The following is a 27,182-nucleotide window of genomic DNA, read 5'->3' as shown; positions in this document are numbered from 1 at the left end:
CCCCGAGTTACGGTCAAGACCTGGTTTCCCTGTACATGTCTTGGCTCACGTTTCGCAGCGCGCCGATGTAGGTCTGCAAGAAAGGGTTGGGTTTTGGCCGAGTACGTAGCGCAGCCCGTCTTTGCGCAGCGCCCGGTCCTGCTGTGAGCTGGAGCCCGCTCTGAAGATTTCCTGCTCGGCCTCGGGAGCGCTCCGGGCTCTCGGCTCTGCCTTTGCGTCGGGGGCGAAGGGGCGCCGTTTCCCCGGCCACCCCGGGAGGAGCCGGCGGCTGGGGTGCCGCGCACCGGGGTCTCCCAGCCTGGGCCGCCCGCAGCTCCGGGGCCGGGGGCAGCAGCCCTGCGGGCCGGGCCGGGCCGGGGCGGAGCGGGGCACGGCGCCGCCCGGACCCAGCGGAGCGCAGCGCAGCGCAGCGGAGGTGAGGTGAGGGCAGTGCAGACGGCAGGGCCGGGCAGGGCAGGGGGGAGCCCGGGCGGCGGGGCAGCACGGGGCGCCGCTCCCACGGCTGAGCGGGGCCGCGGACCCCGGGGAGGTGGCGCTTTGGCCCGGGCCCGCCTGTCCCGGAACGACACCGTCCGGCGGGAGCGGCAGCGGGGGGAGCGGCCGGCCGGCCGGGCAGCCTGGCCGAGGGCACCCGGGGAGCCCCGCCGGGCGAGCCGGAGCTCGGGAAACCCCCTTCGGCCGCGAACGCGCGTTGCTGCGAAACGCTTTGGGGCTGCAGGGTGGTCTGGAGCGCCCCGGGAGCCCCGGTCTGCCCGGCTGTCCCTGGGGGGCTGCCGCGGCTCGCCAGCCCCCGGCCTTCTGCGCCGCGGCTCGCGGGCAGGCGCGGGGCTGGGCAGAGCCGTGGCCGTCCCCGCGTGCCACGGCCGAGGCGCCCAGCGCGGGCGGTGGGAACGGTCCTCGCCTGGCGCAGGCCGCGCTCTGGAGCAGGAGCTTGTTTACTCCGAGCTTCCTGACCCGCTCTCGCCGCGGTCCCCCCGGCCAGAAGCCCGAGGAATTCCTTGGCCCCGCGCCGGCTGCCTCCGGCCCAGGAAGCCACCCAGCTGCTCTGGGCCCTGCATGATGGCTGCTCGCAAGGGCCACCTGCTTTCCCACCTGGGACAGGCCGCGGGCGAGCTGCGCCGGGCAGGCGGCGGTGGGGGCTGGCTCCCTCCGCTGCGGCTGCAACGGGGTTCGGGAGCTGGGGAAACAGCGGGCGCCTGTGCCAGCCGCGAGCCTTCGGGGGCCGCTGTGCTGCTGGTGGGCGCAGCGGGGCGCCGGGGTGAGCAGGAGTGGTGTCGCGCCAGCCCTGGCGCTTTTTCGGGAACTCTTGAGCATCTGGGTTTGCCCAGACGGGTTCCTGGTGGGAGCAGGCGGCTGCGGAGCGTGCAGAGGTTGCAGGTTCGTGGCAGCCCCCGTGAGCTGCCGTTACATAACGGTATTTGCAAAACGGCCAGAAACTGAGATTAAAAGAGTGATGGCCGTTTGGAGGGCGAGAGATTTGTCGTTGCCCTTCCGCTACGAAGCTGGGTGATGGGTTTGCGCTGGTGACCTGGAGCCCCCAGCCCCGTCCTGCAGCACAGCCCCAGAGCTGTCGCTGGGGAGGAGCCGCAGCTGCGGGGAGCCGGGCTGCGCCCCCGCGTCCGGCCTGCAGGTGAGACGCCGCGGTCCAGTGCGCCAGCGCGTCGAGGCAGCCGCCTCCAGCCGTGCCGCCCGCAGCGGGGTCCCGTCGCCCGGCCGCGGCCGCCGGCTCTCCTCCTGGGGCGCGGCGGGTGCCGCGCGTCCCACGCCGGCTGGCGTCCGCGGAGAGCGCGGGACGGGGCGGCAGGCAGAGCTGCGCCCCCGGCTCCGCAGGGCTGGGGCGCGCGGAGAGGCCGCGTTTGCCCTGGGCCCCCGCTGCGGCCGGGGCGGCTGCAGCCTCTGGGCGGCAGAGCGGGCGGCGCGGGTCCGGCAGAGCCCCGGCCGGCCCGGCGGAGCCGCTCGGCCGCTCGCCCTGCCTGCAGGCGGCCGCAGCTGCACGGCCGTGCGGGAGCGCGTCCCGGGAGCGCTGAGATCAGCGGGTGCGGCCGGGATTCCTCGGCTCCCGCCGGGGCCGTTGGGGAGCGGGTTTACGGCGATGTTGTTGCTGGGAGTGTTGTGTCGCCCCAGCAACCGCGGCCGAGGCGCCCGGTCCCCGGCGGGATGGGGCGCGGGGGCGGTCTCCCGCGGAGCACCACGGCAGGACGGCGCGGGCCGGCTGCTGCTCGGCCGTGGGAACGCGGCGGCGCGTGGGCGGCTCCAGCCGCTGCCTGGCGGGGAGTCCCGCCGTGTCCCCCCCGCAGGCGCCTTGCGGAGCGGCTCGGCGGGCTGGGGCGCAGGGGCTCCCCGCGCACCCCGCCTCGTCCCTGCTTGCTCCGCGCGCCTGCCTCTGCCGCGCTGCCTCCGGCCACACTGCCTGCCCCGGTGCCGGCCGCGCTTCCCGGGCCGTGGGAGGGCTGGGAAGGGGCAGCGGCTCCGAGCGCGTCAGCAGCTGGGCCGGAGCGCGCCGCCAAGTTGGCCGCCGGCCGTGGATGCTGCGTGCTGTACCCGTTAGCTCAGCAGCGCCGGCTTCCTCCCGTGACTCATCCGAGCTGCGGGGTGGGAGGAAAGGCAGCTCTCAGCGCTCGGGGTGCGCCGGCGGCTCCGGCGCGGGGTCTCCTCGCAGCCGCCGCGCCAGCCCCGGGGCCCGTCCCCTCGCTCGGCGCAGGGGCGCTCGGGCGCTGCCGGCTGCCGTGTCCCGCCGCCTGCTGGCGCGTGCCGGCCCGGCCCTCGTGCGCGCGAGGCGGCGCTGCTGCAGGGACGCGGCCGGGCAGGGCCGCCCGCGGGAGCGAGGCCGGGTGCCCGCACCGGGCTGTCCGGGGTGTCCCGGGTAGCGCTGGCTCTCGGCGCGGAGCAGCGGGAGCAAAACCCCTCCGCGCAGCCCGGGCTCCGCGTCCCCAGGTGAGGCCTCGCTCCGGGCTCTGCTGGGGAGAAGAAAGGGCTTTTTGTTCCTCCTGCTGCTGCTGCTCCCCCTCCCGTCCTGTCCCGTCCCCTCCCCTCGGGGTCCCGCAGGAGGGTGTCCGGCGGGGGGGCGCAGGCGCCCGCGCCCGGGGGCTGTTTGCTGTTTCGTGGCAAGCGAGCCCGACCCCTTGGCATTTGCTGCCGCCACCTCTTCCCACGGCGGGAACAAGCGGGGCGTTCTGCTGCCGGCGCAGCGAGAAGAAAGGCCGCCTTGTCCCGGGCAGAGGTGGGGCGCCGCCGGGGCCGGCCGCGGCCCTCGCTGCATTCCTGCCGCCGCCGCGCCGAGGTGAGCCGCGGCCGGGCGCGGGGGCTGCGGGCCGGGGGCCGGAGGGAGCCGGACGCCGGGGCCCTCGCCCCAGCTGCCGGGCAGGGTGAGGGCCGGGGCCGGGGCGCCCCGCGCCGTGGGGCTGGCCGTGCCGGGAAGGGGTTAAGGCCGCGCAGGATCCCACCTCGGCCCGCTCCCTTCCGATGCGGGAGCCCGGCCCCTCGCCGCCTTTCCTCCTTCCCGTCCGGCTGCGTGCTGGGGCCTCTGCGCGGGCGAAGGGGCGCAGGACCCGCCCGGGTGCCCGGCCGTCCCGGCGAGCGGGCGCGCGGGGCCATGGGCACCCTGCCGCGGAGGCTGCCGCTCGGCGCCCGGCCCGGCGCCCGGCCCGCCTGGCAGGTAAGGGCGAGCCGAGGGTGCTGCGCACGTAGCCGGGCTGCCGGGGGAGCCCCCCTCGCCGCCGCGCTCCCTCCTGCCCGGGGCTGCGCCGGTGGGACGGACCCGGCCGAGCCGCCAGCCCCCCGTCCCGCTCGGCACGGTGGCGGCCCGCCGTGGAGCCCGCTAGCCGCCGGTTTGGGGCCGCCAGCGCCGCTTGCGTCGAGCGGAGCTGCCTGGGCTGCGTCCCAGCCCTGGACCCGACGTCTGCTGTTTTCCAGCCTTTCATTTTTTCCGCAGTGTGTAATAGCGGCCCGCTCGCCCCCGCTCCCGGGCTGGCCGTGCTGGGCCGTCCGGCGCAGCCGCGCTCGGCGCTGGCGCAGCGGCGGGGGTCCCTCGCCCCCGTGGGCAGCGCGCCGGGGCCGCGGCGCTCGGGATGCCGCCAGGGGCTGAGCCCTGGGCTCGCACCCGGCCCCCCCAGGGCCCGTCTCCGGGGAGGGTGCTGTGCCGCGCCGCGCCGCCGGCGGGCTCGGGACGACGGTGTTTGCAGGATGCAGCCTGTAAGCAGGGCGCCAGCTCTGCCTGGCGGTGGCACCCGGCCGGGGCGCGCGAGCGACGCGCTCCCCCTGGCAGGCGGCAGGGCGCCGCAGGGCCCCGGGCAGCTGCTGCTGGGGGCCGTGGCTGCGACCACCCCGCGCTGGCCCGGCCGGCTGCCAGGGAAGGGTTAAGCGCCGAAGCAAGGCCCAGCGGAAGGGAGGGACGTGGGGAGCAGACGCAGACGGTAAATTTAGTAACCCCAGCGCGTCCTGGGCTGCCAAGGAGCAACAAGTGGTCTGAGCGCTGGTGCAGGAAATCACTGGCTCACGGGATCGGTTTCCGCTCCGCGCTCCTCTATTTAGGCGGCGGAGGAAGGGAGCAGGGTGGCAGCTCCGGCGGTGTGCGGGCACGCCGGGCGGCAGGGTGCCGGTGCCCGCGCGGGGTCCGCTCCCTCGGGACGCGCTGCGCGGCTGCCCGTCCCTGCCGCCGCTGCCCCCCGTGTGGCTGGCGGCACGGCCGGGGGCGAGGGGCTCCGGGAAGGAGGAGCGCAGCGGCGGGAGGCTCTCTGCCGTTCGGTGCAGCTCTGGGAGCCGGCGGGGAAGGGCTTGCGAGGCGGGAGGGGGCCGCAGGGGGCTGGCAGCTCTCGGGAGGGGTGTGCAGCAGGCACGTGCCCTGCTCGCCGCCGCTCGGCGTCTCCCCTGCAGCGGGGCCGCGCGGGCAGGGCAGGGGGCTGCCAAGCACCCGGCTCAGGCGGCTCCTGCGGGCGTGGGTAGGCGAAGGGTTTCTGGAGGGGGAGCCGGAGCTCTCTGGGGTCAGCGCCCGAGCCCCGCAAGGGCTCTGGCTGCCCCTCAGCCCCTGCGCTTCACCCCTCCCTCGCCCCAAAGGGGCCGGGGCGCCTGCGAGCCCTTGACGTCCCCTCTCCCCGCAGCAGCAGCCCGTGCCGGAGAGCGCCGGGCACGTGGGCGCAGCCACCATGGAGGCGTCGAGCCGGAGCGCCGCCGGCCCGGCCCGCAGAGTCCAGACCATCATCCAGGTGGGTGCGTGCATGGGGCCACCCACCCGCCTGCCTGTGCTGCCCCGGCCGTGCGTCCTGCCTCGGCGGCGCCGGGCGTGATGTCCCGGGGCGCAGGAGAGTGCGGGGGCGGGCACGCGGAGCTCCCCGCCACCCCGCAGCCCCTGCCCGCCAGCCCTCCGCGCTCGGCGCCCGCCCCGTGCGGCCGTGGGGCTGCCCGCGGCCTCTGCTCAGCCCAATCCTATTAGGGGATCGGCGGCAAAGCCAATCGAGCTAAGCGGCTGGCAGCGCGGATCCTGTTAGACGCAGCCCGAGCCCCCGCTGGGCCCTGCAGGGCTTGACCCTGGCTGGCCGCTGGGGCAGCTCGCCTCCGCTCCCCGGGGCGGGCCGCGGGCAGGCGGGAGCCGGCACGTCCCTGCGCCCTCCTGGCTGGCTGTCCGGCCCGCTGCCAGCGCTGGCGGGGCTCTGCGAACGCACGCCCCTCCGGCTGCCTACCGCCTGTGCGCGGTGGGGGGCTGTTGCGGCCCCTCGGGCTGGGGCAGAGCCGAGCCGGGGCTGGAAGGCAGCGCAGGGCAGCCGGCTGCGGCCGCGGCGCCGGGAGCACCCTCCCAGCTGTGGCCCGGCCGCCTGGGCACGTAAGGGGCCCGGGAACATTCGCGGCCCGTCCCCCGTGCAGGGCAGGAGGAGAGGCAGCCCCTGCCTGCGCCGGCCTCGCCCCGCAGGCGGGCCCGGGGGGCTCCCTGTCCCCGTCCCCGTGCCCACCCTGCCGAGCCCGTGCCGGGGCGCGGGGGCACGAGCGCGGCTCGCCACTCAGCCCCCTCTGCAAGCAGCGTGCTCCCGGCTGGCGATAGCGTGCCGCGGGCGCCGCCTGCGCCCCCGAGCCCGGCCTGCTCAGCCCACCGGCCGCTTTGCCCCTGCAGAACAGCCCCCTGGACCTGATAGACACGGGCAAGGGGCTGAAGGTGCAGACGGAGAAGCCGCACTTGGTGAGCCTGGGCAGCGGCCGCCTCAGCACGGCCATCACGCTCCTGCCGCTGGAGGAAGGTGAGTGCTGCCGGCGCTGCCCCGCGGGGCTCCTCAGCCCTCTCCGGGCGGCCGCACATCTGCTCGCGGGGCCGCGGCTCCGCCGGGGATTAGAGAGCGGATTAAACCCAGCGCAGTGGGAGCCAGGCGCTCCTTCGAGAGGTTGCTCTTAGCAACTGGCCGGAGCTGCAGGCTGTTCCCAGGCAGCCCGCAGCATCCCAAGGGGTGGGGGGAACCACAAGTGCAACGAGTCCTGCCAGGTCTCTGCCTCCCCTGGGGGCCAGCAACGCAGGGCAGAGCCGTGCCGCAGCTGTGGGCACAAGGCTCTGGGGCCAGGGGACGGAGGGCCAGGCCCAGCCTGTCCCGGAGAGGCTGCGCACCCAGGAGGGAGGGGTGACGGTGCAGGACAGTGCTGTCAGCCGGGCACGCGGCTGGGTGCGGAGCCCGCGGACACGGCAGGGAGCTGGGTGCGGGGCCTGGCCGCACGGTGCGGGGTGCTCAGCTGCTGCTGCTCCTTGTAGGGAGGACCACGATCGGCTCGGCCGCGAGGGACATCGTGCTGCAGGGCCCCGGGCTGGCGCCCGAGCACTGCTACATTGAGAACGCGCGGGGGACGCTCACCCTGCACCCCTGCGGCAACGCCTGCGCCATCGACGGCGTGCCGGTCCAGCGGCCCACACGCCTCACCCAAGGTAGGGTGGCAGCCGGCGCGGCGGGCTCGCGGGCAGGACGGGGCTGCGGCCTTGAGGCCGTCAGTGCAGCGTGGGGGGCGGCCAGGGAACGTGCCGGGAGCCGGGGGGGCGCCGGGGCGGGATGCAGCGCCGGAGGGTGCTGCCGTGCAGCGCTGGCTCCAGCGGGTGCATTCGGGCGAGGGGTCCTCTCTCTGTGCAGCCTGCTGGGCTGGCGGGACCCGGTGCCCCGGGGCGCCGAAGGTGCGTGGCTCCCGTGCGGCCCCTTCGCCCCGGGAGCTCGGGGACGCGCCTGGGTGCGTGGCCCCAGGGGACCGTCCTTGCCCCGGCTCGGGGCTCTGCGAGTGCAGGGGGAGAGCAGGGAAGCTCTCTCTGGCCTGACTGGCCGGTGCAGAAGTTGGCCCTTTCTCCCTTGTTACTGCGCACGTTTTCCATGTTCCTAGAGAGATTTTGAGCCAGATTTGGGAAACCCACGTGAAAGAAGGGAATTACTTGGTGAGGGAGCTCAGAGCTGTCCTGGCCGAAGCTTCTGCCGAGGCTGCTCGGGAGCAGCGTGTCCGGGCCCAGCTGCAGCGACCCGTGAGCCTGCACGGCCTCCCGCCCCAGCGGGGCCGGCCGCTGCGGCAGCGTCGCTGTGCCTCGGAGGGCGACGTGAAAGCGCACGTGCTGTTAGGCTGGTGCCGCCGGCCGGTCCCGCTCGCCCGCCTTGCGTGGCTGGGGGCGAGGGTCGCGCTGCGTGGCCGGGCGCGAGGCCCAGGCAGCTGCTGGCGCAGCGCGGGGCAGAGAGCCTGGGGTTCTCGCCCCTGCGCCCCCACCGTGCTTTTCACCCAGCTGCCGCCGCTCTCCGTGCAGAGCCGCTCTCATATTTTCCGCATCTGCCCCGTTGGCCCAAATGAATCATTTTTCTGCTCGTAGCCTGAAGAAAAAGACAAAAAGGAAAAAAGAAAAAAGAAAGGGTGGGGAACGCCGCCGCACGGTCGCTGCGCGGCGCGCTGCCCGCGGGGGCGGGGCGGGAGCGGGGCGGGCGGAGCGGGCGGAGCGGGGCGGAGCGGGCGGGGCGAGCGGGGCGAGCGGGGCGAGCGGGGCGGGGCGGGGCGGGGCGGGGCGAGCGGGGCGAGCGGGGCGGGGCGGAGCGGGCGGGGCGGGGCGAGCGGGGCGGGGCGGGGCGGGGCGAGCGGGGCGGGGCGGGGCGGGGCGAGCGGGGCGGGGCGGGGCGGAGCGGGCGGGGCGGGGCGGGGCGAGCGGGGCGAGCGGGGCGGGGCGGGGCGGGGCGGGGCGGGGCGGGGCGGGCCCTCCCCGGCGGCGGCGGCGGCGGGAGCGGAGCGGGCTGCGGCCGCTCGGGTGAGTGCGCGGCGGCGGCGGCGGCGGCGGCGGCGGGGGGGGGGCTGCCGGGGGGGCGGCCGGCCCCGGCCCCGGCCCCGGCCCCGGCCCCGGCCCCGGCCGTGCCCGCTGGCGCCCGGCTTTGTGTGGCGGCTCGGAGCTGCGCGGGGGACGCGGCCGCTGCGGCCGGGCGGCCCCGCCGAGTCCCCGCGTGCTGTTGCGGCGGCGCGGCTGGCCGAGCCCCTCGGCCCGGGCCCTGCCGCCGGCGGTGCCTTCCCCGCCGCCCTCCGCCGGGCACCGCTGCCTGCAGACCTTCTCCCTCTGTCCGCGCCGCGCTGCAGCCTGCTCGCCACCATCCTCCGAGCAACACGTTGCGGGGAAGCGCAGAGGGCAGGGCCGGCGCTGTGCCGGGGCCGAGCGGCGGGTCCCGGGCGCTGGGAAGCGAGCCCCGGTGCTTGCGGGAGCCGGGGAGCGAAGGCTGCCTGCTGGCCGCTCCTCTTGCCCCTTTCCAGGAGCGGGTGCAGCCCAGCCTCTCCCTCTGCGCGGCCGCCCTGACACGGGCTGCGGCTTTCGCCCCTGCTCCCTCCGCCATCTCGTTCAGGGGCCGTGGTGTCGGGTTGCACTGGAGTCAGAAATCTGGATCCTGTGCTCCTTGACAGCCTCTCATTAGAGGTGGTGATTTATCTGTGAGCTTCTTGGAGCGGGGGAAGCTGCACAAAGGCCGTCAAGCTGCGCGGCCCGGGGGATTCGTGCATTGCAATACACTTGCCGGCGGCGGCGGGGGGCTGCATGCGCCAAGGGACCGATCGTTTCGTTGGGGGGATTTGCCCTGCCCCCCCTGCAGCTGCAGCCCTGGCCGCTGAAGGCCCCTGAGCCCCGGGAAGCAGCCCCAGGATCCTGAGCCTCCCAGGGAGCCGTGCTGTGGGCTGGCCGGGACTTAATCCAGTCACAGGACCCCGCAGGAGCCATTCTGTCTGGCTGCTGCTGCAGCTGGAAATGCAGGAGAGCGTGCCTTGGGGGCTAGGCTCAGCCCCGGCAGACCGCTTCGCCACGTTCCCCACATTTCGCTGCAGGAAACACCTGCTGCGTTAAAACCCTGCTGCCTTTCGGCCGTGGCAGGAGTTGCTGGAAGCAGAGCTCCCCGTGCGCTTTCCCTGGCATCTCCCTTGCCGGGCGGCGCGTGCTTCCAGGAGGGGCTCCTGATGGCCGGGCGGCTCTGCCCTCCGCCTGGGCCAGCTTCGCAGCAGCTGCCTGCTCGCCGGGCAAGGACGGCCACGCAGCCGGGGCAGAGAGGGGCCTCCAGGCAGAGCCCCAGCCTGCGGTGTCCCCTGGGGCGGGAGCGGCGCGTGGGAGAGGTGCGGTTCCCCGAGGCCGACCTGGACGGTGGTGTGACCGCGCGAAGCCTTGGCTGGGGAGAGCGGCTGCAGCGGCCGGCTCCCCGGCGCTGGCCGAGCAGCTGGGCAGGACAAGCACAGCTATTGTCAGATGTCTGCGCGTGGGGACAAGTGTAAGTGATGGCTTTGCCAGCTGCACTTAGCATGCGTGAGGCGTTTCTGGCCACCAGCGCTCCCTGCGCCCCACAGCTAATCCGCGCAGCGCCCCGGCATGGGGGTTGTTGTCGGCGGCCGCGGGGTTAGCGCCGGGACTGCACGCCAGCTCCTGCCGATGAGCACGTCTCCTTCCCTCGCTGGCCTCTGGCTGCTCCCTTAACACGGAAGCAAATGCCTCGCGGGGGGGGGGCCCAGGGCGCCAAGCAGCGGCGGTGCCTCACCCGTGCGAGCTCTGCTCGTGCTGCTGCGGGTGCCGGCAGGCCGGGAGGGCCCCGAGGGCGCGCGGGGCGCCCGGGGTGCGGGAAGCCGTGCCGACACGGCCCGCTCAGCCCGTGCAGGGCCGCGGCGCGTGCAAGCGGTTGCTGACTTTGCCAGCTCTCCTTCCCCGCTGGCCCCGCTCCTCCGGCCGGGCGGGAGGGCCTGGCCTGCCCCGTGCCGTGCCAGCTCAGCTCCCTGCTCCAAAAGACACGTCCCCTGCAGCCAGGGATTTTCAGCCGCGGCTGACACTGAAGAACAAACCTTTCCCTGGGGCTCTGGCAGGCGCTTCAAAGCAGGGTGTGTCTGCAGCGCCGGCTGCCAGGCAGGAGCCTTCAGCCTCTCCGGCTGCCGGTCCCGGCCTCCCCGGCAGCGCCGGGCTGGGCGCCCGCTGCGTCGCCTCCAGGGCAGCCTGGGCTCGGGCTCGGCTCGGCTCGGCTCGGCAGGGCGGCCGGAGCCTGTGGCTGGTGCTCCTGCGAGAGGCGCGGGCTGCAGTGCGTGGGCTGGCGTGGCCGAGCCGCAGCCTCCGGCTGCCCCCGCGGTGGCGGAGGGATTCAGAGCCCCGACCGGCGCAGGCGGAGGGGGAGGAAGGAGGCCGATCCCGCCGGGCTCCCGCGCCTGCCTCTGCCCAGGGCCGTCGCACGCGCCGGCAGCCGGGCGCACGCAGGGCCAGCGCTCTGCGCCCTGGGCTGGGCGGAGGTGCGGGACTTTGGCACTGTGGTTTCCGGATGCTGTTTGCTTTATTGCTGTTCCCCTGTGAAATGCCGTTTACAGCCCCTTCCAGGGCAGGTTTTGGCGCTGTTTCCCAGCTTTGAGGCAGCGGCGGAGCAGAGAACGCGGCCCGGTTGCAAGAGGCCACACGGGCCGGCCGCCTCCATGCCCGAGCTGCCTGCCGCAGCGGGCAGCGCCGGGCGCTGGGGATGCTTGCCAGGATAGCGCCTGACCGGAGGCGGGCGGCAGCCGTGCGGGGGACCCCCACCCTCTCTGCGCCCTGTCCCCGCGCGCAGCGTGCCTGCTGCTCGGGTGCACGGCAGGCTGCGCGGGTGCCGTGGGGGCCGGCGGCACAGGCTGCGCTGTCCCTCGGAGCACCGGCCCGTGTTGCGCTGGGAGGAGGCCATCTCCCCTGCCAGGGGCTCCAGCGAGGCCCCAGCTGCTGCGGGAGGGGGAGCCATACCCTCCTCCTCCCCAGCTGTTGGGCTGTGAGCGACAAAGCACCGGTCAGCTCGTGGCGAATGCAGGCGCCTCGGCCGCCGCGGCCTGGCTGTGCAGCTGGGCGTTTCTTCGGCATCTCCCTGTAGTCTGGGTGACTGGCAGCTGCTCTTTGCTGCTCTGGGCAAGGGAAGATGGTGCTGCGAGAGCCCCTTCCCAGCAGCGCTGCCCTCCTGCCCCTCTGCGTATGTTTGCCGCAGGCGGCGACCCAGCCGCACGGTGCCTGGCAGCGGGCGGTGCGCCGTCCCCTTGTGCACGCGGGCGCCAGGGCGCGCGAGCTCCTGCTCCCGCCGCCCGGGGTAGCGTGTGCTACTTGCAGCCCCGCGGCAGCCCGGCTCCAGGGAAGCCGGGCCAGGACAGAGGCTCAGACCTCGCGTCGTGCTCGCAGCCCCTCTGCTGCCAGCAGCAGGCAGAGCCGTCTGGGCTCTGCGGGGAGCGGCCGAAGCCTCCTGGGCTGGCAGGGCCAGCGCCCGTGTGCCCGGGACAGCCTGCCTGCCTGCCTGCCGCTGGGAGCCGCATTCCTCGCTGATGGCTGATCAGCAGCCTTCCCGGGGAGGGCTCCTGCTTTGGGCCAAGAAAAGGCGTTCTGCTGCTGCAGACAGGAGCTGTCTTGTCTGCAGCTGGCAGCGGCGGAGGCGCTGGAGCACGGCCAGCTCCCCTGGGACGAGGACTCCGCAGGCGCAGACCCCAGCTGGGTCTGCGAGGGCCGCGCTGCCTGCAGAGATGGTGGGCGCTGACCTGGATTTCAGCCCTGCCCACGGCCCCTGCTGAGGGCACGTCGATCCCGTGCCGGGGAAGCGCGTTGCGGGCAGGGCCACGCGCTGTGGTCCGGCCACGCCGGGGCCGGCACAGCACTGTCCAGCGGGGCTCCTGTGCCGGCCGCTGGCCCTGACCTCTCCTGCCCTCTCTCCCCTAGGGTGCATGATCTGCCTGGGCCAGGCCACCTTCCTCCGCTTCAACCACCCTGCTGAAGCCAAGTGGATGAAGAGCATGATCCCCGCGGGCGGCAGGGGCCCTGCGGCCCTCTACGGACTTGCAGCAAGTAAGTGCGCCCTCTCTGCTGCGGGCACGGGTGTCCGCTCTCGGGGGGCAGTCGTCCCGCAGCCCTGTGGGCAGCCGGAGCTGGGGCCGGCACGCTCCCGAGCGGCGCTCGTGCCAGCTCCACTGCTTCCATGCCCACTGTTGACTTAGTCTGGCAGCTGCGCTGGGGTTTGTTAATTATTAATATTGCCTCAGAAGAGGGTAATTGCAGTGGCTCGGAAGCAGGCTCCGGCCGAGCACCCGGGCTGGCCGCTAGCCCCCGCCGCGGCGTGGCGCGGGACCGCGGTGCTGCACAGGAGAGGTCGCCGGCCCGTCCGTGCCGGGGACGCGGGGCGCGCGCAGGGCCTCGGGGCTGCCGGGGGGGCGGTGTTTGTGCGCGGGGGTGACCGTGAGCAGGCTGCGAAGGCCGTTTCCCTGGCTGCGCTGCTTAATCTAACCGGCTGCTTATCTGGCTGTGTCTGTCCGCGGGGTGCGAGTCTCCTTCACCCTCGCCAGCTCCGGCGAGACGGGCTGCTCTGATGGGGGCTGGCAGCTCCTGCGTGCCGTCTGCGCTGCGCCTGGGGCTGGGCAGGGCCGGCGTCGCGGTGCCGGGCTCTCCCACGGGTCGCGGCTGGGCACTGCCGAGCTGCAGCCGGCCCGAGCGCCCCTGGGAAGGGCCGTGCCGCAGGGCACCGGTGCCGGGCTGCTGCGCCTCGCAGCCTCCGCGCCGCTCTTGGGGATTGCCTGCATTCGTTGCTCGGTGCTGTTTTGGTGCTTGCCGGCTCCCTGCTCTGCGGGAGGCCAGCACGCGGCAGGGCAGAGGGATCCTGCTGCGTGTCCAGGCAGCCCAAACCCTTCCCCGGTGCCGGGCACGGCTGCGGGCACTGGCAGCGTGCGTTTCCGGCAGGCGTCCGAGTGGGCAGTGGCTGCCAGCGGTCTGTGCAGCTGAGCCCTGCTCGGCGTCGGGGAGAGCTGCTGGCAGGGCGCTGAGGGCTTGCAGCCTAATTTGATTTCCGTGGCGCTCCTGGGGCGAGCGTCTGTGCTGAGGTCCCGGGCTGCGCCCCGTCAGCACGCTGGCTCCTGGGGGAATCGGCAGCGGCGATGGCTGAGCCCCCAGCGCAGCCTCTGGGCTGGCAGCCGCTGCCCTCCCTGCCCAGCCCGGGTGCTGGGGCGAGGAGCTGGGCAGCTTCCCGCCTGCCACCGGTCTGCGTGAGTGATGGTGGGGAAGGCACCGGGCACTGCTGCATGCGAGCAGCTAGCCCTGCGCAGAGCACCCGTGCCTGCCCGCGGTGGCCCCCTGCCTGTCCCTGTCCGTCCCGTGGGGCCGCAGGGACCGCTCGTGCGGGCTGCGCCGCGTCTGCGCTGAGCGCAGGGATGCTCTGCTGCTCTGGGTCCTGTCGGGGCCTTGGCGTCGATGCTGTCCCCCTGGGGAGATGCTCTGAGGTCCTCAGAGCTCCTGGTGCTCCAGCAATTTAAAGAAGATGCTAAGTAGGTCTGAAACTCCCTCCTGCTGGTGTTTGGGGTGCTGCCTGCCTGCCTGCTTCGTTGCGGCTGCCCAGGTGCTGGGTTGCAGGGAGCGCGTGGGGTCTGCCTGCTGCGCATCCCGCCGTGCCCGTGCGGCGACGTGGCCTGGGGACCGCGCTGTCTTGGTGGGGTCGTGGCCGTCGCCCTCACTGCCCTTGGTTTCTTTGCTGAGTGAGCGGCACGTCAGTGGCTTGGAGGCGGCAGGGCACAGGTGGGCGAGGAGCGCGGCGAGTCTGCGTCGGTGGTGTGCAGAGAGCTGGCTGTGGGTGCTGCGGGGTGCGCAGCTGTGCTTGGGTGCTGCCGGATATCTCTGCTCCATGCAGACGTCGGGCACAGGGGACTGTTTGCAAGAGAGAGCTTGCACTGGGGAGAGAAGCGGGCAGCCGCGAGACCGCCTGTGTTGCCGGCGTGCCGCCGGGTCCCTGTGCGAGCGGGGCAGATGGCTTGCTCTGGCTGTGCAGCGGTGCTTCACCTGCAGAAGCAGTGATGGCTGTGACCCGCTTTCCCGAGGCTCCGGGAGAGAGCAGAAACGCACGCAAGGTGCTTTGGGATCCCCCGGCGAGGAGCACGCTTCTCTTCTGCTGACCGGTTCGCCCCTGTGGAGCAGTGTTGTGGGCGGATGCGGGCAGAAGTCTTGCATGCGAGGGGCAGATGATTTAATGGCAAGGAATTGAGCTTGGCCGGCCCTGAACGTCCGAGCAGGCCAGGCCACCGATCAATCCGCTCGTACCGTAACTGGCGGTGCGGCCGCCGCCGGGCTGTTAAATGGGCCCTGGGCCCGCCGTGCCAGGTGCCTCTCTGGCCTTCCAGAAGAGCAGCCCTGAGCCCTCCTCATCCACTTGTCTCTCCAGCAACCTTATTACCGCCTCCGCGTCCTGCCCTGCCTGGGTCTCCGGGCTGACCGAGTCCCGGCTGGCTCCGTCTCCGCGGAGCGCTGGCTGCGCCGGTCCCGTGCCGCGGACCGAGCGGGGCCGGCCGGGCCGGGGGTGCAGCCGGGCCGGGGTCCCGCTGCCGCGGGTGGGCAGGGGGCGGCGGGACGCTTGCTCGCTGGGTGCCGTGCCCCGGGGCTGGGGCTGGGGTGCACGCTGCTCCCGGCTCCGGCCGCCGCCGGGCTGAGCCGCAGGGCGCCCTGGGGACCGGGCGGCTGTGCGCTGGGAGAGCTATCGGGTGTCCGTTTCCCTGGTGATGGCACACCTGGCTGGATACTGCCGGCGGTCTCCAGGCCCCGGAGCTGGGCTGGCGCGGGAGACGGTGCCGGGGTGCTGGTGCCTGTGCGTCGGTGCGGCCCTCGGGCCCTCGGGGCCTCAGCCAGCGCCAGCGCTGCCCGGAGCGGGGCTGGGCTCGCAGGAGGGGGCAGCCCCGGGCCCCCGCCGCTGCCCGCTAACGCCTGCTCCCCGTCTGCCCGCAGAGCCCGAGGCCCTGGTGAACGGCGCCCGCCGGCCGGCCGCCGAGGAGCTGCCGCGGGGGCCGGGGGAGCGCCTGCCGCCCAGCCACAGCTCCCTCGTCAGCTCCATCGAGAAGGACCTGCAGGACATCATGGACTCGCTGGCCATGGAGGAGCCGGGCGCCCCCGTGGTGAACGGCGGCGGGCGCTACCTCCTGTCGCCGCCGCTGAGCCCCGGGGCGGCCTCGGCGGGCTCCAGCTACGACAACGCCTCGCCGCCCTTCTCGCCGCTGTCCTCGCCGGCCAGCAGCGGCGGCCGCGCCAGCCCCTCGCCCGGCAGCCGGGAGCAGGGCCCCGCCGCGCCGCCCGCCGTGCCCGCCCGCTCCTCCAGCTACAGCCACGCCGTGCAGCCGCCCCCGGCCGGCAGCCCCCGCCGCGCCGCCCCGCACGGCCCCGGCCCCGGCCGCGCCGCCCCGCCGCCCGCCGCCCCGCCGCGCTCCGTCAGCCCCAGCGAGCCGCCGGCGGGGGCCCCGCGGGCAGCCCCCAAGGCCCCGCGGCTGCGGGCCGCCCTGCACGAGCGCCCGCCCAGCCCCGGCGCGGACCCGCCGGCCCCCAGCGCCGCCCGGCCGCCCGCCGCCCGGGCCCTGCTGCCGCCGGAGGCCGCGGGGCCGGCGCCGAGCGCCCGCGGGCCGCAGCCCCCCGAGAGCCCGCGGCCGGGCCGCCGGAGCGCCGAGAGCCTGCGCGACCTGCCGCCCCTCAGCCCCTGCCCCGCGCGCCGCGCCGCGGCCCTGCCCGGCCCCACCGCCCCGGCGCGGGCGGCCGCAGAGACGCCGTCGCCATCCCCGCCGCCGCGGCCCGGCCGGGACGTTGCCGAGAGCCCCCGGGCCCGGCGCCGGGGCCGCGACGAGCCGGCGGGGAGGAGCGCGCGGGCCGGCAGCCCCGCGTCCCCGCTGCCGGCGGAGCTGCCCGCGGCCCGGCGGGCCGGCGGCGGCCTGAGCCCCGCGTACAGCCTGGGCTCGCTGGCCGTGCCCTCGCCCCGGCAGAGCCCCCGCGCGCACCGCAAGCTCTCGGGGGAGCTGCGGCCGCCGGCCGGCCCGCGGGAGCGCAAGAACAGCATCACCGAGATCAGCGACAACGAGGACGAGCTCCTCGAGTACCACCGGCGCCAGCGCCAGGAGCGGCTGCGCGAGCAGGAGATGGAGCGCCTGGTGAGCTGGGGCACGGGCGGCGGGGGCTGCTCGCGCCGGGACGGGCTCTGCGTGGCCCACGCGGTTTGCAAAGGGCCCGAGCTCCGCTGCTGCGCGAGCTGGGCCGTTCCTCCGGGCGATTTTGCTGCAGTTGTTAACAGCAGCGGACTCGTAGGGCGGGCAGGCTCCCGGGCTCCCTGCTTATCCGCAGGGGTTACCGCGAGCAGCGGCGGCCGTGCTCGCGGGCGCACGCAGCTGGCTGCCAGAGAAGGTCCCTCTGCCGTCCGGCGGCCCTCCGGCGGGGCCACGTCTTCCCCAAGGCCGGCGCTGCCTGCCCCGGGGCGCCTCGTGGCCGGCGAGCGCTGCGCGGATGCTGTTCCCGGCGGGCGGGCGGGCGGGCGGGCGGCCGCGGGGAGGCTCTGCGGGCGCTGCGTCGCTATATTTAGGGCCTGGGAGAGAGCGTTTATAGAGCGAGCAGCTGCCGGGGTGGGGCTGGCCCGGGGCATCCGTCTCCGCCACGCGGCCCCTCCGCACTCGGCCCGGCCCCGCGCCGCTCTAGCGGTGCCGAGGGCGTTTCTGCCGGGCGGCCCTTTGCGGGGCTCAGCCCTCGCTCCCCACCGGCCGGGGCTGCCGCGCATCAGCGTGCGGCGCTGCCCTTGTTTTCCCAGGGCAGGCACCGGCACCGGCGCGGCCCGCGGCACCCGCTGCCCGTGGCCCCCGGCGGCCACCTGCGCGGGACCTGCGGCCTCGCGGCCCCTGCCCCAGCGCGGCAGCGGGGCCCAGCTCGCCCCGGCACCGTGACACCCGGCGGGGTGCTGCCCCCGGCCCCGCAGCTCGGGGAGGCCAGGCCCTCGCGCCGCGCCGTGCCCGCCTGGCCGCCCGCAGCCGGCAGCCGTGTTTGCTCAGCCCTGACTCACGCCGCGCTCAGACGGCCTGAATCACTGCCCAGAAATAGCCCGGCGCGCAGCCGGCCCTGCTCTCTCTAATCAGCGCGTCTCCGGCCGCGGGCTGACGTGTGCCGTGGCAGCGGCGCCCGCAGCAGCGGTGCCCGCAGCCGGGCCGGGGGCACGGCCGCCGCTGCCCGGGGACACTCCCGCGGCGCAGCGGGAAGGCAGCGCCGGCGCTGGGCCGGGGGGCGAGGTGCCGCGGGCGACACTGACCGTGCCTGCCCGCAGGAGCGGCAGCGCCTGGAGACCATCCTGAATCTGTGCGCGGAGTACAGCAAGACGGAGGGCGCCGAGCCGGGCGACACGGAGGCCCCCGCCGGCCGCTGGGCGCCCAGGGCCACGGCCGCCATGGGGCTGGGGCGCGCCGCCGAGGAGCTGGGGCCGCTGCGGCAGAGGGAGAGCCTCGAGCGGTCGGACGAGGAGAACCTGAAGGAGGAGTGCAGCAGCACGGAGAGCACCCACCACGAGGTGAGTGGCGGGGCGGCCGCGCCGCGCCGTGCCGCACCGCGGGTGGCAATGCCGTGCCGCGCTGTGCTGACCTGCCCTGTCCACAGCACGAGGAGCTGGCGGGCCCCCGGGCCAAGGAGGCGCACCGCCTCGAGGAGGAGCGAGCCTGCGTGCTCGGCCACCTGGACGAGCTCAAGGGCCGCGTCAAGGAGCTGGAGCAGCAGCTGCAGGAGACGTCGCGAGAGGTGAGGGGACGGGGCGTCGCGGGGCCTGGGGCAGCCCCGCTGCTGGCTGGGGCCTGTCCTGCCCCCCTGCTGTCCCAAGTCGTGAGGCTGCAGCCTGCCCGACAGCTTGCTGTGGACACCGGCCCGTGGCCGGTCCCTGTGGCCAGTCCCATGGGCAGCATGTGTGCTGCTAGACCTGCTGAGCTGAAGCCACTAGGCGCAGCCCGGGCCCAGCTGGGCTCCTCCCCAGCCTGTGCGTGCCGGTGGGGTCTGACTGGGCTTGGTGAGAGCAGAGGAGGGCCGGGACGGTTGTCCTGAAGTGGCCGTGTCTGCCCAGGCGGAGATGGAGCGGGCACTGCTGCAGGGCGAGCGGGAGTCGGAAATGGTCCGGTTGCAGCAGGAGCAGGAGGTTGTGCAGCAACTGCAGGAGAAGCTCTCCAACCTGGACTCCAGCATCCGCAAGGAGTGGGACAAGGTAAACCCCCAGGCCGGGCCTTCCCTCTCGGGTCTGGGAGGCCAGCGCCGCGGCGTGCCCTATCCTGCCCTGACCCTCTGGAAGCCTGTTCCTGGGGCTGCCGCAGGCCTGGCCCTGGAGGAAGACAGCGGTTTCCCCATGCAGCAGTTTTCCCCTGGGAGTGCTTTCTCCTGTCCCTGGGCTCTGTTGGGGCAGCGAGGTGGCACCTGGGAGCGTCAGCTCTGTGGGGCTCACCCCAGGCGTCTGCACAGGTGGGGGCTTCTGGTTTGTCTGGAGGAGGAAGGGGAGGGTTGGCTCTGGGCTCGCGTCGTGGCGGATGCGTCTGTCCATCTGTCTGGGGCTGGCATGGTGTTTCCCAGAGCTCTGCCGGAGCCCGGTAGGGCCTGATGCTTGGGAAGTGTTTTGGTGGTCGTCTTTTGCACTTACTGGATCTTGCTGGGAGGCACCTGCCACGGAGCTTTCCCTGCTGACTGCTGCCGCCAGTGGGCAGCTCCTGGGTTCGTGGCCCTCGCGCTCCCCTGCTTCCTGCCCTCGGTCGGGTGAATGAGGCTTGCAGTGAGTTTTGCTGGTTCTCTTGCCCACCAGGGCATCTTCAAGTGCTCGTGCACGGTGGTGGTGGCTGCTGTAACATTTAGCTTGCTGGAGAGGCTCGTGTCGTCTTGTTCAAAGCATTTTCCAGCTGTGGTCAGGAAAGCACCATGCGGTCCTTAGCTTCTCAGCTTGATGGTTGGGAAGCAGGTCTCGCAGGGTGGGCTGGATGCCTGGACCCAAGCCCCCTCCTCCCCCTCTGCCTTCTGGGCCCAGAGCCGAGTGTGCTGCAGTCCGTGCGAGAGGGGAGACTCCAGCTCGCCTGTCTGCCGACGGGCCCAGCTTTGGGGAGAGATCTGGATGCAGCACTGTCTGCACACAGTCTGCCAGCCTTGCCCTAGCACAGCTGGCTGGGACGTGGCGGGCGCACGCGGCTCTCGGCACAGCCGTCCCACGCGCGTGACGTCCCAGCCGTCCCGCGGCAGCGCCTCTGCTGCTGCTCTCCCTCTGCCCCGGAGCAGTCGGAGGATCTGAGGGCGGCGCGATCCTGGGCAGGCTGCTCGGCAGGGCGGGAGCCCCGCTCGGCGAGGCTGGCCTCCCCAGAGCCGCGGGAGCGCCTCGCCACCCTCGCTGTCAGTCGATGCTCTGGTGGGCCCTGCCTTGCCCCGGCGGTGGTAGCTGGGCGGTGCCGTGGCTGGAGATGGCCAAGGCCTGCGTTGCTCAGCTGCTAGGACCGAAGGGGGCTGAGCTGCGATCGGCACGTCCGCGCAGCAGTACCCCCATGGCATTTAGGGGTTTTGTTTTGTTTTGTTTTTAGTTTTCCAGCCCTTTACAAAAGTCTCTAGTGAAAGTCAACTCTCTGCAGAGCTAGGAGAGGAGGAAAAAGAAATCACACGCCCCAAGTCTGCTGACTTAACCGTTTGCTTTCCTAACCAGTCTGCACTAACTTGCTCTATCAGTGCCCCTCTGAGCTCTGCCTCTGCTCTCTCGCGCCTCTGCATGCCCCGGAGCCTCGCGTGCCTGCTGGCACGCTGCACACCCGGCCCTGCCGGACTGCCCGCGCTTGTCTCCTGGCCCAGCCTCTAGAGCAGCGCGGGGCACCAGCGCAGCCCGCCTGGGTTTGCCGTCCTTCGTCTGCCTTCATGCAGCGTGCGTTTGTGCAGGTGTGCGAGCAAGGAGCATGTCTCTGGTTGCAGCGCTTCCCGGTTCCTAGGCGATCCTCAGCTGCGGCGGGGCATTTCTGGGGCAGCAGCACGGAGGGGCAGGGAAGGGGTCTGCCCTCTGCCCTAGGCAAGGGGCGGTTCCTGCACGGCGCCCGCGAGACCCCAGGCGCTCGCCGGCGCGTCCGCGGGCAGCCTCAGGTCGAAAGGCGGTAGTGGGGCCCTTGAGCGTTAGGTCTGCGGGCCGCCCGCCCTCCGCGGCACGAGGCTGTACGGGCAGGAGAGGCTCACCCGCCGGGCGGGAGAGGTTCGCCCGCCCCGTTTTCTGCAGGCTCCTGCGAAGGAGTGCCGCCTGCACGGGGTCGGCCACAGCCCCGGGGAGGGGAGGCCGGGGGCTGCCGCTCGGGTGGCCGCCGGGACGGAGCGCAGCGCGCTGCCCCTTGGGGCACCTGCCGAGAGACGCCTGGCGCGAGGCGCTGGGGAGCTGCGGCTGGGGACCTCTAGGTCGCTGCCTGCCCTCTGCCCGGGCAGCGCTCAGCCCTGCGGCTGGAGGATCCTGCGGAGCCTCTCCCCTCGGTGCTCCCTGCTGGACGGGCGAGTCGGGTGCCTCCACCAGCGTCTCCAGCGAGAGCAAGCTGCATCCTCGCTCCCTGCTGCTGTCCCCACGCTCCCCTGGGGACGTGGCTCGTGGCAGCCCCGCAGGGACCAGCTGTGCCTGGTGCTGCGGCGCCGATGCAGCTGTGACGAGGGCAGCAGGCCGCTGCGGGGACGAGGGGCCCCGGGGCGCGTTGGGGCTGAGACGCACTGACCTGGGCGTGCGGAGCTGGCTGTGCTGGCATGGAAAGTTCTGTGCCAGGAGCAGAAATGGGCCGAGTATGTGTGTGTACAGATAATGTGATGTTGCTATCTGAAGTGCTGAGCGACGGCAAAGCCGGTGCGCACAAAGGTAGTGAAAGATGCTTGTGAAACGTGGACCTCGAGGCAGAATGTTCTGGGGCAGGCCCTCCTGCCGAGGCTTGCAGGAGTTTGCAGGCTCTCCTAGCGGTGCCCGCCTGTCCCGGACAGGATGAAGTTCACTGGGTTGGAGCAGGGTGTGCGAGCGTAGCAGCACACAGAGTCCAGCGTGCGGAGAGTGTTGTCCTTGTAGGGGGCCGGGGACAGGGAGCTGGGACTCCTGACTTCCTTTCGTGGTCTCCCGCTGTCTGCATCTGCTCTGCCACTAACCCCCTGCAGCAAAATCTGACAAGCTCCGGAAGGCCAGCGGAGCAAAACGCTCATTAACTGAGGAGAGGTTGGATCTCAGTCTCCTGTTTTTACTGTTATCCTGCCGGCAACCAAAGTGCTGGGGCATCCCTGCCTGTAGGGAAGGGTGGTCGGTGGCCGCTTAGCTGCGCATTGGGCCTGCTTGGTTAATTGACCGCGGCCTGGATTCTGAGCGCTCATTAACAAAAATATATAATCACTCTCCTCAAGACTAACATCCAGTAATGCAAGGGACTGGTGGCAGCGGCTGCCCCGGGGAGTCCCGTGACGGCAGGCTGCACAGATGCCCACCAGATAAAGCCATTTGCAGAACTGGGCCAGCTTTAGGTGTGCTCTGAAGCCGGGACAACAGTGCAGCCCGTAGGTGGGCCTTCTGCTGTGAAACACGAGACCGAGGTCCAGCCCGAGTCTTAACCACTGCAGCGCACCCGGCCTGGGACTCCTGTGCCTTTCGCTGTCTCAATTTCCCGGGGAGTTTCTGCCCCTTCCCTTCTCTCTGCCTGGGCCACTGTCTAACTCTCCAGCTTCTGCATGGCGCGGATTTGAGAAGTGTGTTTTCTCTCTTTTTTGTTTTTTTCTTTTGTTTTGTTTTTTGTTTTGTTTTGTTCTCCCCCAATTCAGGAAAGGGCAAAGCTTGATGCTGAAAGGAAGGAGCTAGCGAAACTCCAAGCGCTTTACAATGAGTCGAAGAGCCAACTTGATAACTGCCCTGAGTCAATGCGGGAGCAGTTGCAGGACCAGATGAGAAGGGTCAGTGTTTAACCCCCACCCCTTCCGGACCAGGGCCCACCTCCCTCTGCTCCAGCTTAGGCCAGCTCTCCCCTGGCAGCTGGGGCCGCGCTGAATGCTTCGCACCCGGGGCGGAGGAGGCTGGCGCCTGGCACCACTGTATCGGTAAGCTCGCCGCTCGCCGGGCCGCCGCACGGTAGTGGCTCGGCAGAACGAGCAGGGCTCCCCGCTGCGAGCGCAGCCCCGGCCCGCCGCGGTGATGCTGCTGCAGCCCTTGCAGAGCTGCACGGGAGCAGCGCCGAGCGTCCACCGCCGCCACTCGCTGCTGCTGCTGCGGGGACACGGGGGCAGGCAGCGCGTGCGGTGACACCCCGGCCCCCGCACTGTGCGGCTGCGCGAGGAGGAGCGCCATGCCCACAGCCAGTCCCGCTCCCCTGCGTTGCTGGCCAGATCCTGCTCATCTCTAGGCGAGCCGGGTCTGCCGCTGACTCCCGGCTCGGGGGGCAGCTGGGAAATCGGCTCCCCACTGCCTGCGCCCAGCCCCGGAGGAGCTGCTCCGGAGCAGGGCCACCTCCGTGCGGGCTGTCCCGCTCCCGGGGCCGGGAGAGCCTCCTCCGCAGGGGAGCCGGTGCTGTGGCATCTCCAGGTGCGGGGGGATCCCGGGAGCCCCAGGCCGTGGGGCTGCCCCGGTGAGGTGGGATGGAGCAGGGACCCCGTCCCAGGGCTGGGGCGCTGGGGCTCGGGCTGGCGCTCGGTCCCGCACAGCTGCTGTGCGGTCCGGAGGAGAAGGCAGGCAGGGAGCTTCAGGGAGCTCTGTGTTCACGTGCGGGTCTGTTCTCGGCCATTTCCTGTGAGCATTTATTTATACAGTCCGGTCAGTTGATGCTGCCATTGCTCTGCAGCTTTCTTCCCCATTATCTGGCATTGTCTAGCAGAACCTGACCTTCCTCAGCCTGTGGCTGGCGGGTGCCCAGCCCTTGCAGCACAGCTAAGCTGAGCTGCTGCACGCAGCCTGCTTGGGACGTTTTCTTGGCCGGCCAAGAGCCGCCTTGGTGTTGAGCATGGGCTTGGTTTCCAGCGAGGGGTGCGTGGAGCGCAGGATGGGTCCGTCCGCCGGCGCTGCCCCGGCTCCGCGTGCCGCAGAGCTCTGCCTGGCCGTGGGGTGGTGGGCGTGCGGTGCTGCACTCGTGCAGGGGGACAGCTCGCCTACCTTCTGGGCTCTGCCCCGGGCACAGGACGAAATGTGTCCCCATGGGAAACCTAGGTCAGTTGTCGGAAAAAAGAGCGGAGGCTGATAGCTCTGGCCGCTGGGGCACCATTTACAAGCCCTAAGCCCAGCCTGGGAAATGCATCAGTGCGTGAAGGCGAAGGGGACCAAAGGCTGCTGCTCATGGGTGGCACGGTGCTCGCCTGTCGCGGGCTCTGCCTCCTGCGCGGCTAGGGCTGCGTGCCGTGGTCGGTGGCCGCGCTAGCAGGCTGCATTTCCCTGCTCGGGCGCTGCAGGCTGCTGCCATGGCCCAGAGCTCATCACGGGGAGCCGGTCCCTGAGGGTCCCCGGCCGGGCGAAGCTCCTGGCTCTGCCCAGCCATTGCAAGGCGCTTGCTGCAGGAGCAGAGCGCTCTGACCTGGCCTGTGCCGTGCTGCCTCCTCCGACGCGGGTGCGCCCAGCACCTTCTCCAGCAAGGCAGGCTGAGGCTGCCTGGTGGCACCTGCATTCGTGCCAAGCACGGGCGACGGTCCCTTCCTGCTCAGCCAGGCGCTAGTGAGCGCCCATGCTGAAGGCAGCTGGTTTCCAACCCGGCCACCCCGGGGCTGTTGGTTTCTGGGCTGCAGCGAGCCCGGTCGCTGCATCCTTGTGCTGCCCTCGCCTCTTCCCGGGCTGTGCCGCAGGCCCCCCATGCAGGCTGGCACGCTTGGGGTGCAGGGCCGCTGTTCCCGCGTGCCCCGGGCCAGCCTGGCGCCGCGGCCCTTCCTGCGGGGAGGGGGACCGCGACATGGCCCCTGTTTGCTCTCGGACACCTGCCTGCCCTCGCAGCAGCCCGAGCCTGGCCCGGTGCCGATGCCGCCGGTGGAGCAGCGTGCCCTGTGTGCGGGCGCTGAGCGGCTGCTGCTCTTGTGTGCCCGAAGGAAGCCGAGGCCCTGGAGACTGAGGTGAAGCTGTTTGAAGACCTGGAGTTTCAGCAGCTGGAGAAGGAGAGCCGGCTCGAGGAGGAGCGCGAGACGTGGAGCCAGCAGCTGCTGCAGAGCAAGGCCGAGTACCACCGCAGCATCGCCAGGAGGAAGGTAGGGAGGGGGCAGCCCGCGCCGCCCAGCCCAGCCCCGCCGCGGCGAGCAGGGCAGCACCTCGCCCAGCTGAGCCCCGCACGCGGCGCTCCTGCAGCAAGGGCTGCCGGCCCGCTCAGCTCGGCGACTCCTTCCCCAGGAGCGGGTGGCTGCGCTGGATGCTCAGGCTGCCCAGATCCGGCTCCAGAGCGCCCAGGAGGCCGAGCGCCTCGCCAAGGAGAGGAGCGGCATCCTGCAGCTGCTGCAGAAGGTACCGCTGGCAGCGGGGAGGCAGCTGGGGCAGCGCGCCCCGGCCCCGGGAACGCCTGTGCCGGCCAGCACAGCCCCGCGTGGGTGCACTGGGGGTCTGGGGCACGCGACAGCCGCTGTGCGCGCTGCTGGCAGGAGACGGGGCTGCTGGTGGTGCGGAGCTGACCCAGCCGTTCCTGCTGCTAGGGAGAGAAACCTGGGGCTGGACCCCTGTGCCACAGCACCCAAACTCAGGGCTTTGCCTGAGGCACGGTTGTGCCTCCTCCTACAATGGGGGCTGGTGGTGGGGCTGCTTGTGAGCCTGGGGGGCTCTGGCGCTGGGGTGCCAATAACTCCTGTTGCTGTCTCTGCTCTTGCTGTTGCCACGTGCTCAGGAGAAGGAGAAGCTCATGTCTTTGGAGAGGCGGTACCACCTCGTCACAGGCGGCAGGAGCTTCCCCAAAATGTCACCAGCTCTCAAAGAGGTAACTGGGGTGGTGGGATAGTCCCTAGGGCTGCTCTCGCAGCACGGAGGTGAGCACAGCACAGAGCCTGGGCACCGGAGCCTGGCCTGACGGGTCTCTCGCGGCAGCAAGGGTCTGCCTGCGCGGAGCCTGGTGCACCCCAACCCGTGCCTGCGACGGTTCCTTCGGCCCCGGCCCTCGGGGCTGCTCGGGGCTGCCCATGGGAAAATAGCTGCCAGCTCAGCGTGGCTGCAGAGCACCTCCTGGCCCAGGCTCGGGTGCTGTCCACCACCTGGGGTTGGAGTCCCAACAGCTCAAGGGAGAGCACGGGGCTCGCTCCTTGCTGGCGCCAGGGACTCTGTCCGGTTCATGTCTGTGGCGGCTGGAGGGGAGCTGGGGGCTGCCCCGCTCCTGGGGCTGCCCAGCTCCTGATGCTGGGCAGCGGTGGGCACGTGGGGCTGGTGCAGGATGGGGCCCTGCCGGCGGGCTGCGGGGACGGGGCCTGCCGCGAGGGGCTGGCTCTGCACTCTGGGGCCACGTGTCCTTTGTGGCTCTGGACTCAGGGGCCAGAGCCGTGGCACCCTGTGGGACCCCCTTGTGCACGGCCCTGAGCCTGGCAGGGTGGCAGCGCTGGCCTGCGGGCCGTGTCCTGCTTCCCGCCCGGGAGGGGGGCGATCTCGCCGTGCCTGTGCCTGCGTTGCCTATGTGATCTTTACCCTCCAACAGGAGACACTTCATATCTCAGAGCCTTTTGAGCTGTTAGCGGGAGCTAAGCCCCTGAGCCCCCTGCCAGGAGCAGCCTCCTTAGCTTCTCCTCCCTCCGCCCGCTCCTATCCCAAGACACAAGAGGTAACGACACTAACTGCATGTGCTTGCTCGCTTGCCACTTCTTGGGGCCCGTGCTGCTGCATGAGCCAGCTGCCTTGCTGAAGGCCTGCAAACAGCCTGGCAGCCAGGTTGGCCCCCAGATGCCTTAAACAGACTAACATGGCCTTTGGGCAGGACTTCAGGCCCGCAGGGAAGCATGTCGAAATGGCATGGCTAGGTTATTTCTCATTTAGCCTGAGCGCATTAACGCTCTGGAGCTGAGCTGGCTCCTCATTTCAAATACTCTTGGAGCTTCATTCATCCCCCCAGCTCTCCTGAGCTGGCTCGGCATCCTGGCTCTTGCTGCTAGCGCCACGCTGCAGCCGGGAACTTTAACCCCAACGCCATGCTGCGTTGCAAAGAGACGTCTATGCGCTTCCCTTCTCCCAGCCACTTACCTGCTGGCTGGCGGCTTCTGGATAGCATCCCTGCAGATCCTGCTGTCCTGGCTTCCCCCCAAAAAAGAACTAGTCCCCGAGATGCATGGCAATCTTTGGGTCAGAAGCAGCGAGGAAATGGCTTCTGAGCTGGCTGGCAGGATGTTTAATTGTGAGTTTCTGCCACCATCTAAGCAGCATGAGTCCTTGGCAAACGTCTCCATTCGTGAGGTTTCCCAGCGGGTGCGAATGCTCCTGCAGCCCCGCAGAGCCCGGCTGGCAGCAGCAGGGTGCCCTGCCCAGCGTCTAGGGTCTGCAGGGGCCCTGGCGTCGCTGCGGGGACAGATCATGTGGAGCGGCAGCGCTGCCAGCTGCTGCCTGCCCTCCCCTGCTCTTGATTTTACTGGTGTCGGCGAGCGGTGGGTGCCCAGAGCTCTCCTGCCGCCAGGGCTACCCGTGGCGGCTGCGTCACGTTCGGTACAGCTCTCGCGGGGTGTTAGGGCGGTGCCCGGGCCCCCGCTCCTCCGGCCGCGTGCAGCGCAGCGTGCCCGCTGGACTCACGCTGCTGTCCCCCTGCGTGTCCGGCAGAGGCAGGCGCTGCAGTGGCTTGAGGTCCTTGTCTGGTGCCGGCCGCCAGCGTGCCCCTGCCGCGAGACCGGCAGCGCTCGGGGCCTAGAGCTCTGGGCTGGTGGGGACGAACCCGCCGCTGCCGCAAGGGCCTGGGCGCCTCGCTCCCAGGCAGCATCGCATGCCGGGGTGGCTTTCCTGGGCTGAGCTGCACGCGGAGAGGCAGGCGAGGCAGGGACGGGCTCAGCCGGCAGAGGTGGGGCAGGCGCGTGCGTGCGTGCG

The 27,182-nt window shown here is 72.2% G+C and overlaps 1 protein-coding gene across 1 annotated transcript in view; it reads left to right on the top strand.

The window, feature by feature from the left end:
• Positions 1–4,167: 4,167 nt before the first annotated feature.
• Positions 4,168–27,182, top strand: part of PHLDB1 (pleckstrin homology like domain family B member 1) — a 32,988-nt gene continuing 9,973 nt past the window's right edge. The window contains exons 1-14 of the mRNA XM_068916930.1: positions 4,168–4,191; positions 5,097–5,201; positions 6,101–6,224; positions 6,725–6,895; positions 12,143–12,268; positions 15,179–16,362; positions 17,517–17,756; positions 17,843–17,980; positions 18,297–18,434; positions 22,007–22,135; positions 24,242–24,397; positions 24,537–24,647; positions 25,021–25,110; positions 25,816–25,938. Of these exons, the coding sequence (XP_068773031.1) occupies positions 4,183–4,191; positions 5,097–5,201; positions 6,101–6,224; positions 6,725–6,895; positions 12,143–12,268; positions 15,179–16,362; positions 17,517–17,756; positions 17,843–17,980; positions 18,297–18,434; positions 22,007–22,135; positions 24,242–24,397; positions 24,537–24,647; positions 25,021–25,110; positions 25,816–25,938 (2,844 nt within the window). The 5' untranslated portion in view covers positions 4,168–4,182. The remainder of the gene's footprint in view (positions 4,192–5,096; positions 5,202–6,100; positions 6,225–6,724; positions 6,896–12,142; positions 12,269–15,178; positions 16,363–17,516; positions 17,757–17,842; positions 17,981–18,296; positions 18,435–22,006; positions 22,136–24,241; positions 24,398–24,536; positions 24,648–25,020; positions 25,111–25,815; positions 25,939–27,182) is intronic.

Source organism: Struthio camelus, chromosome 22, assembly GCF_040807025.1.
Source record: "Struthio camelus isolate bStrCam1 chromosome 22, bStrCam1.hap1, whole genome shotgun sequence".
NCBI classification, from domain to species: Eukaryota; Metazoa; Chordata; class Aves; order Struthioniformes; family Struthionidae; genus Struthio; species Struthio camelus.
This window is presented reverse-complemented; position numbering and strand designations above follow the sequence as displayed.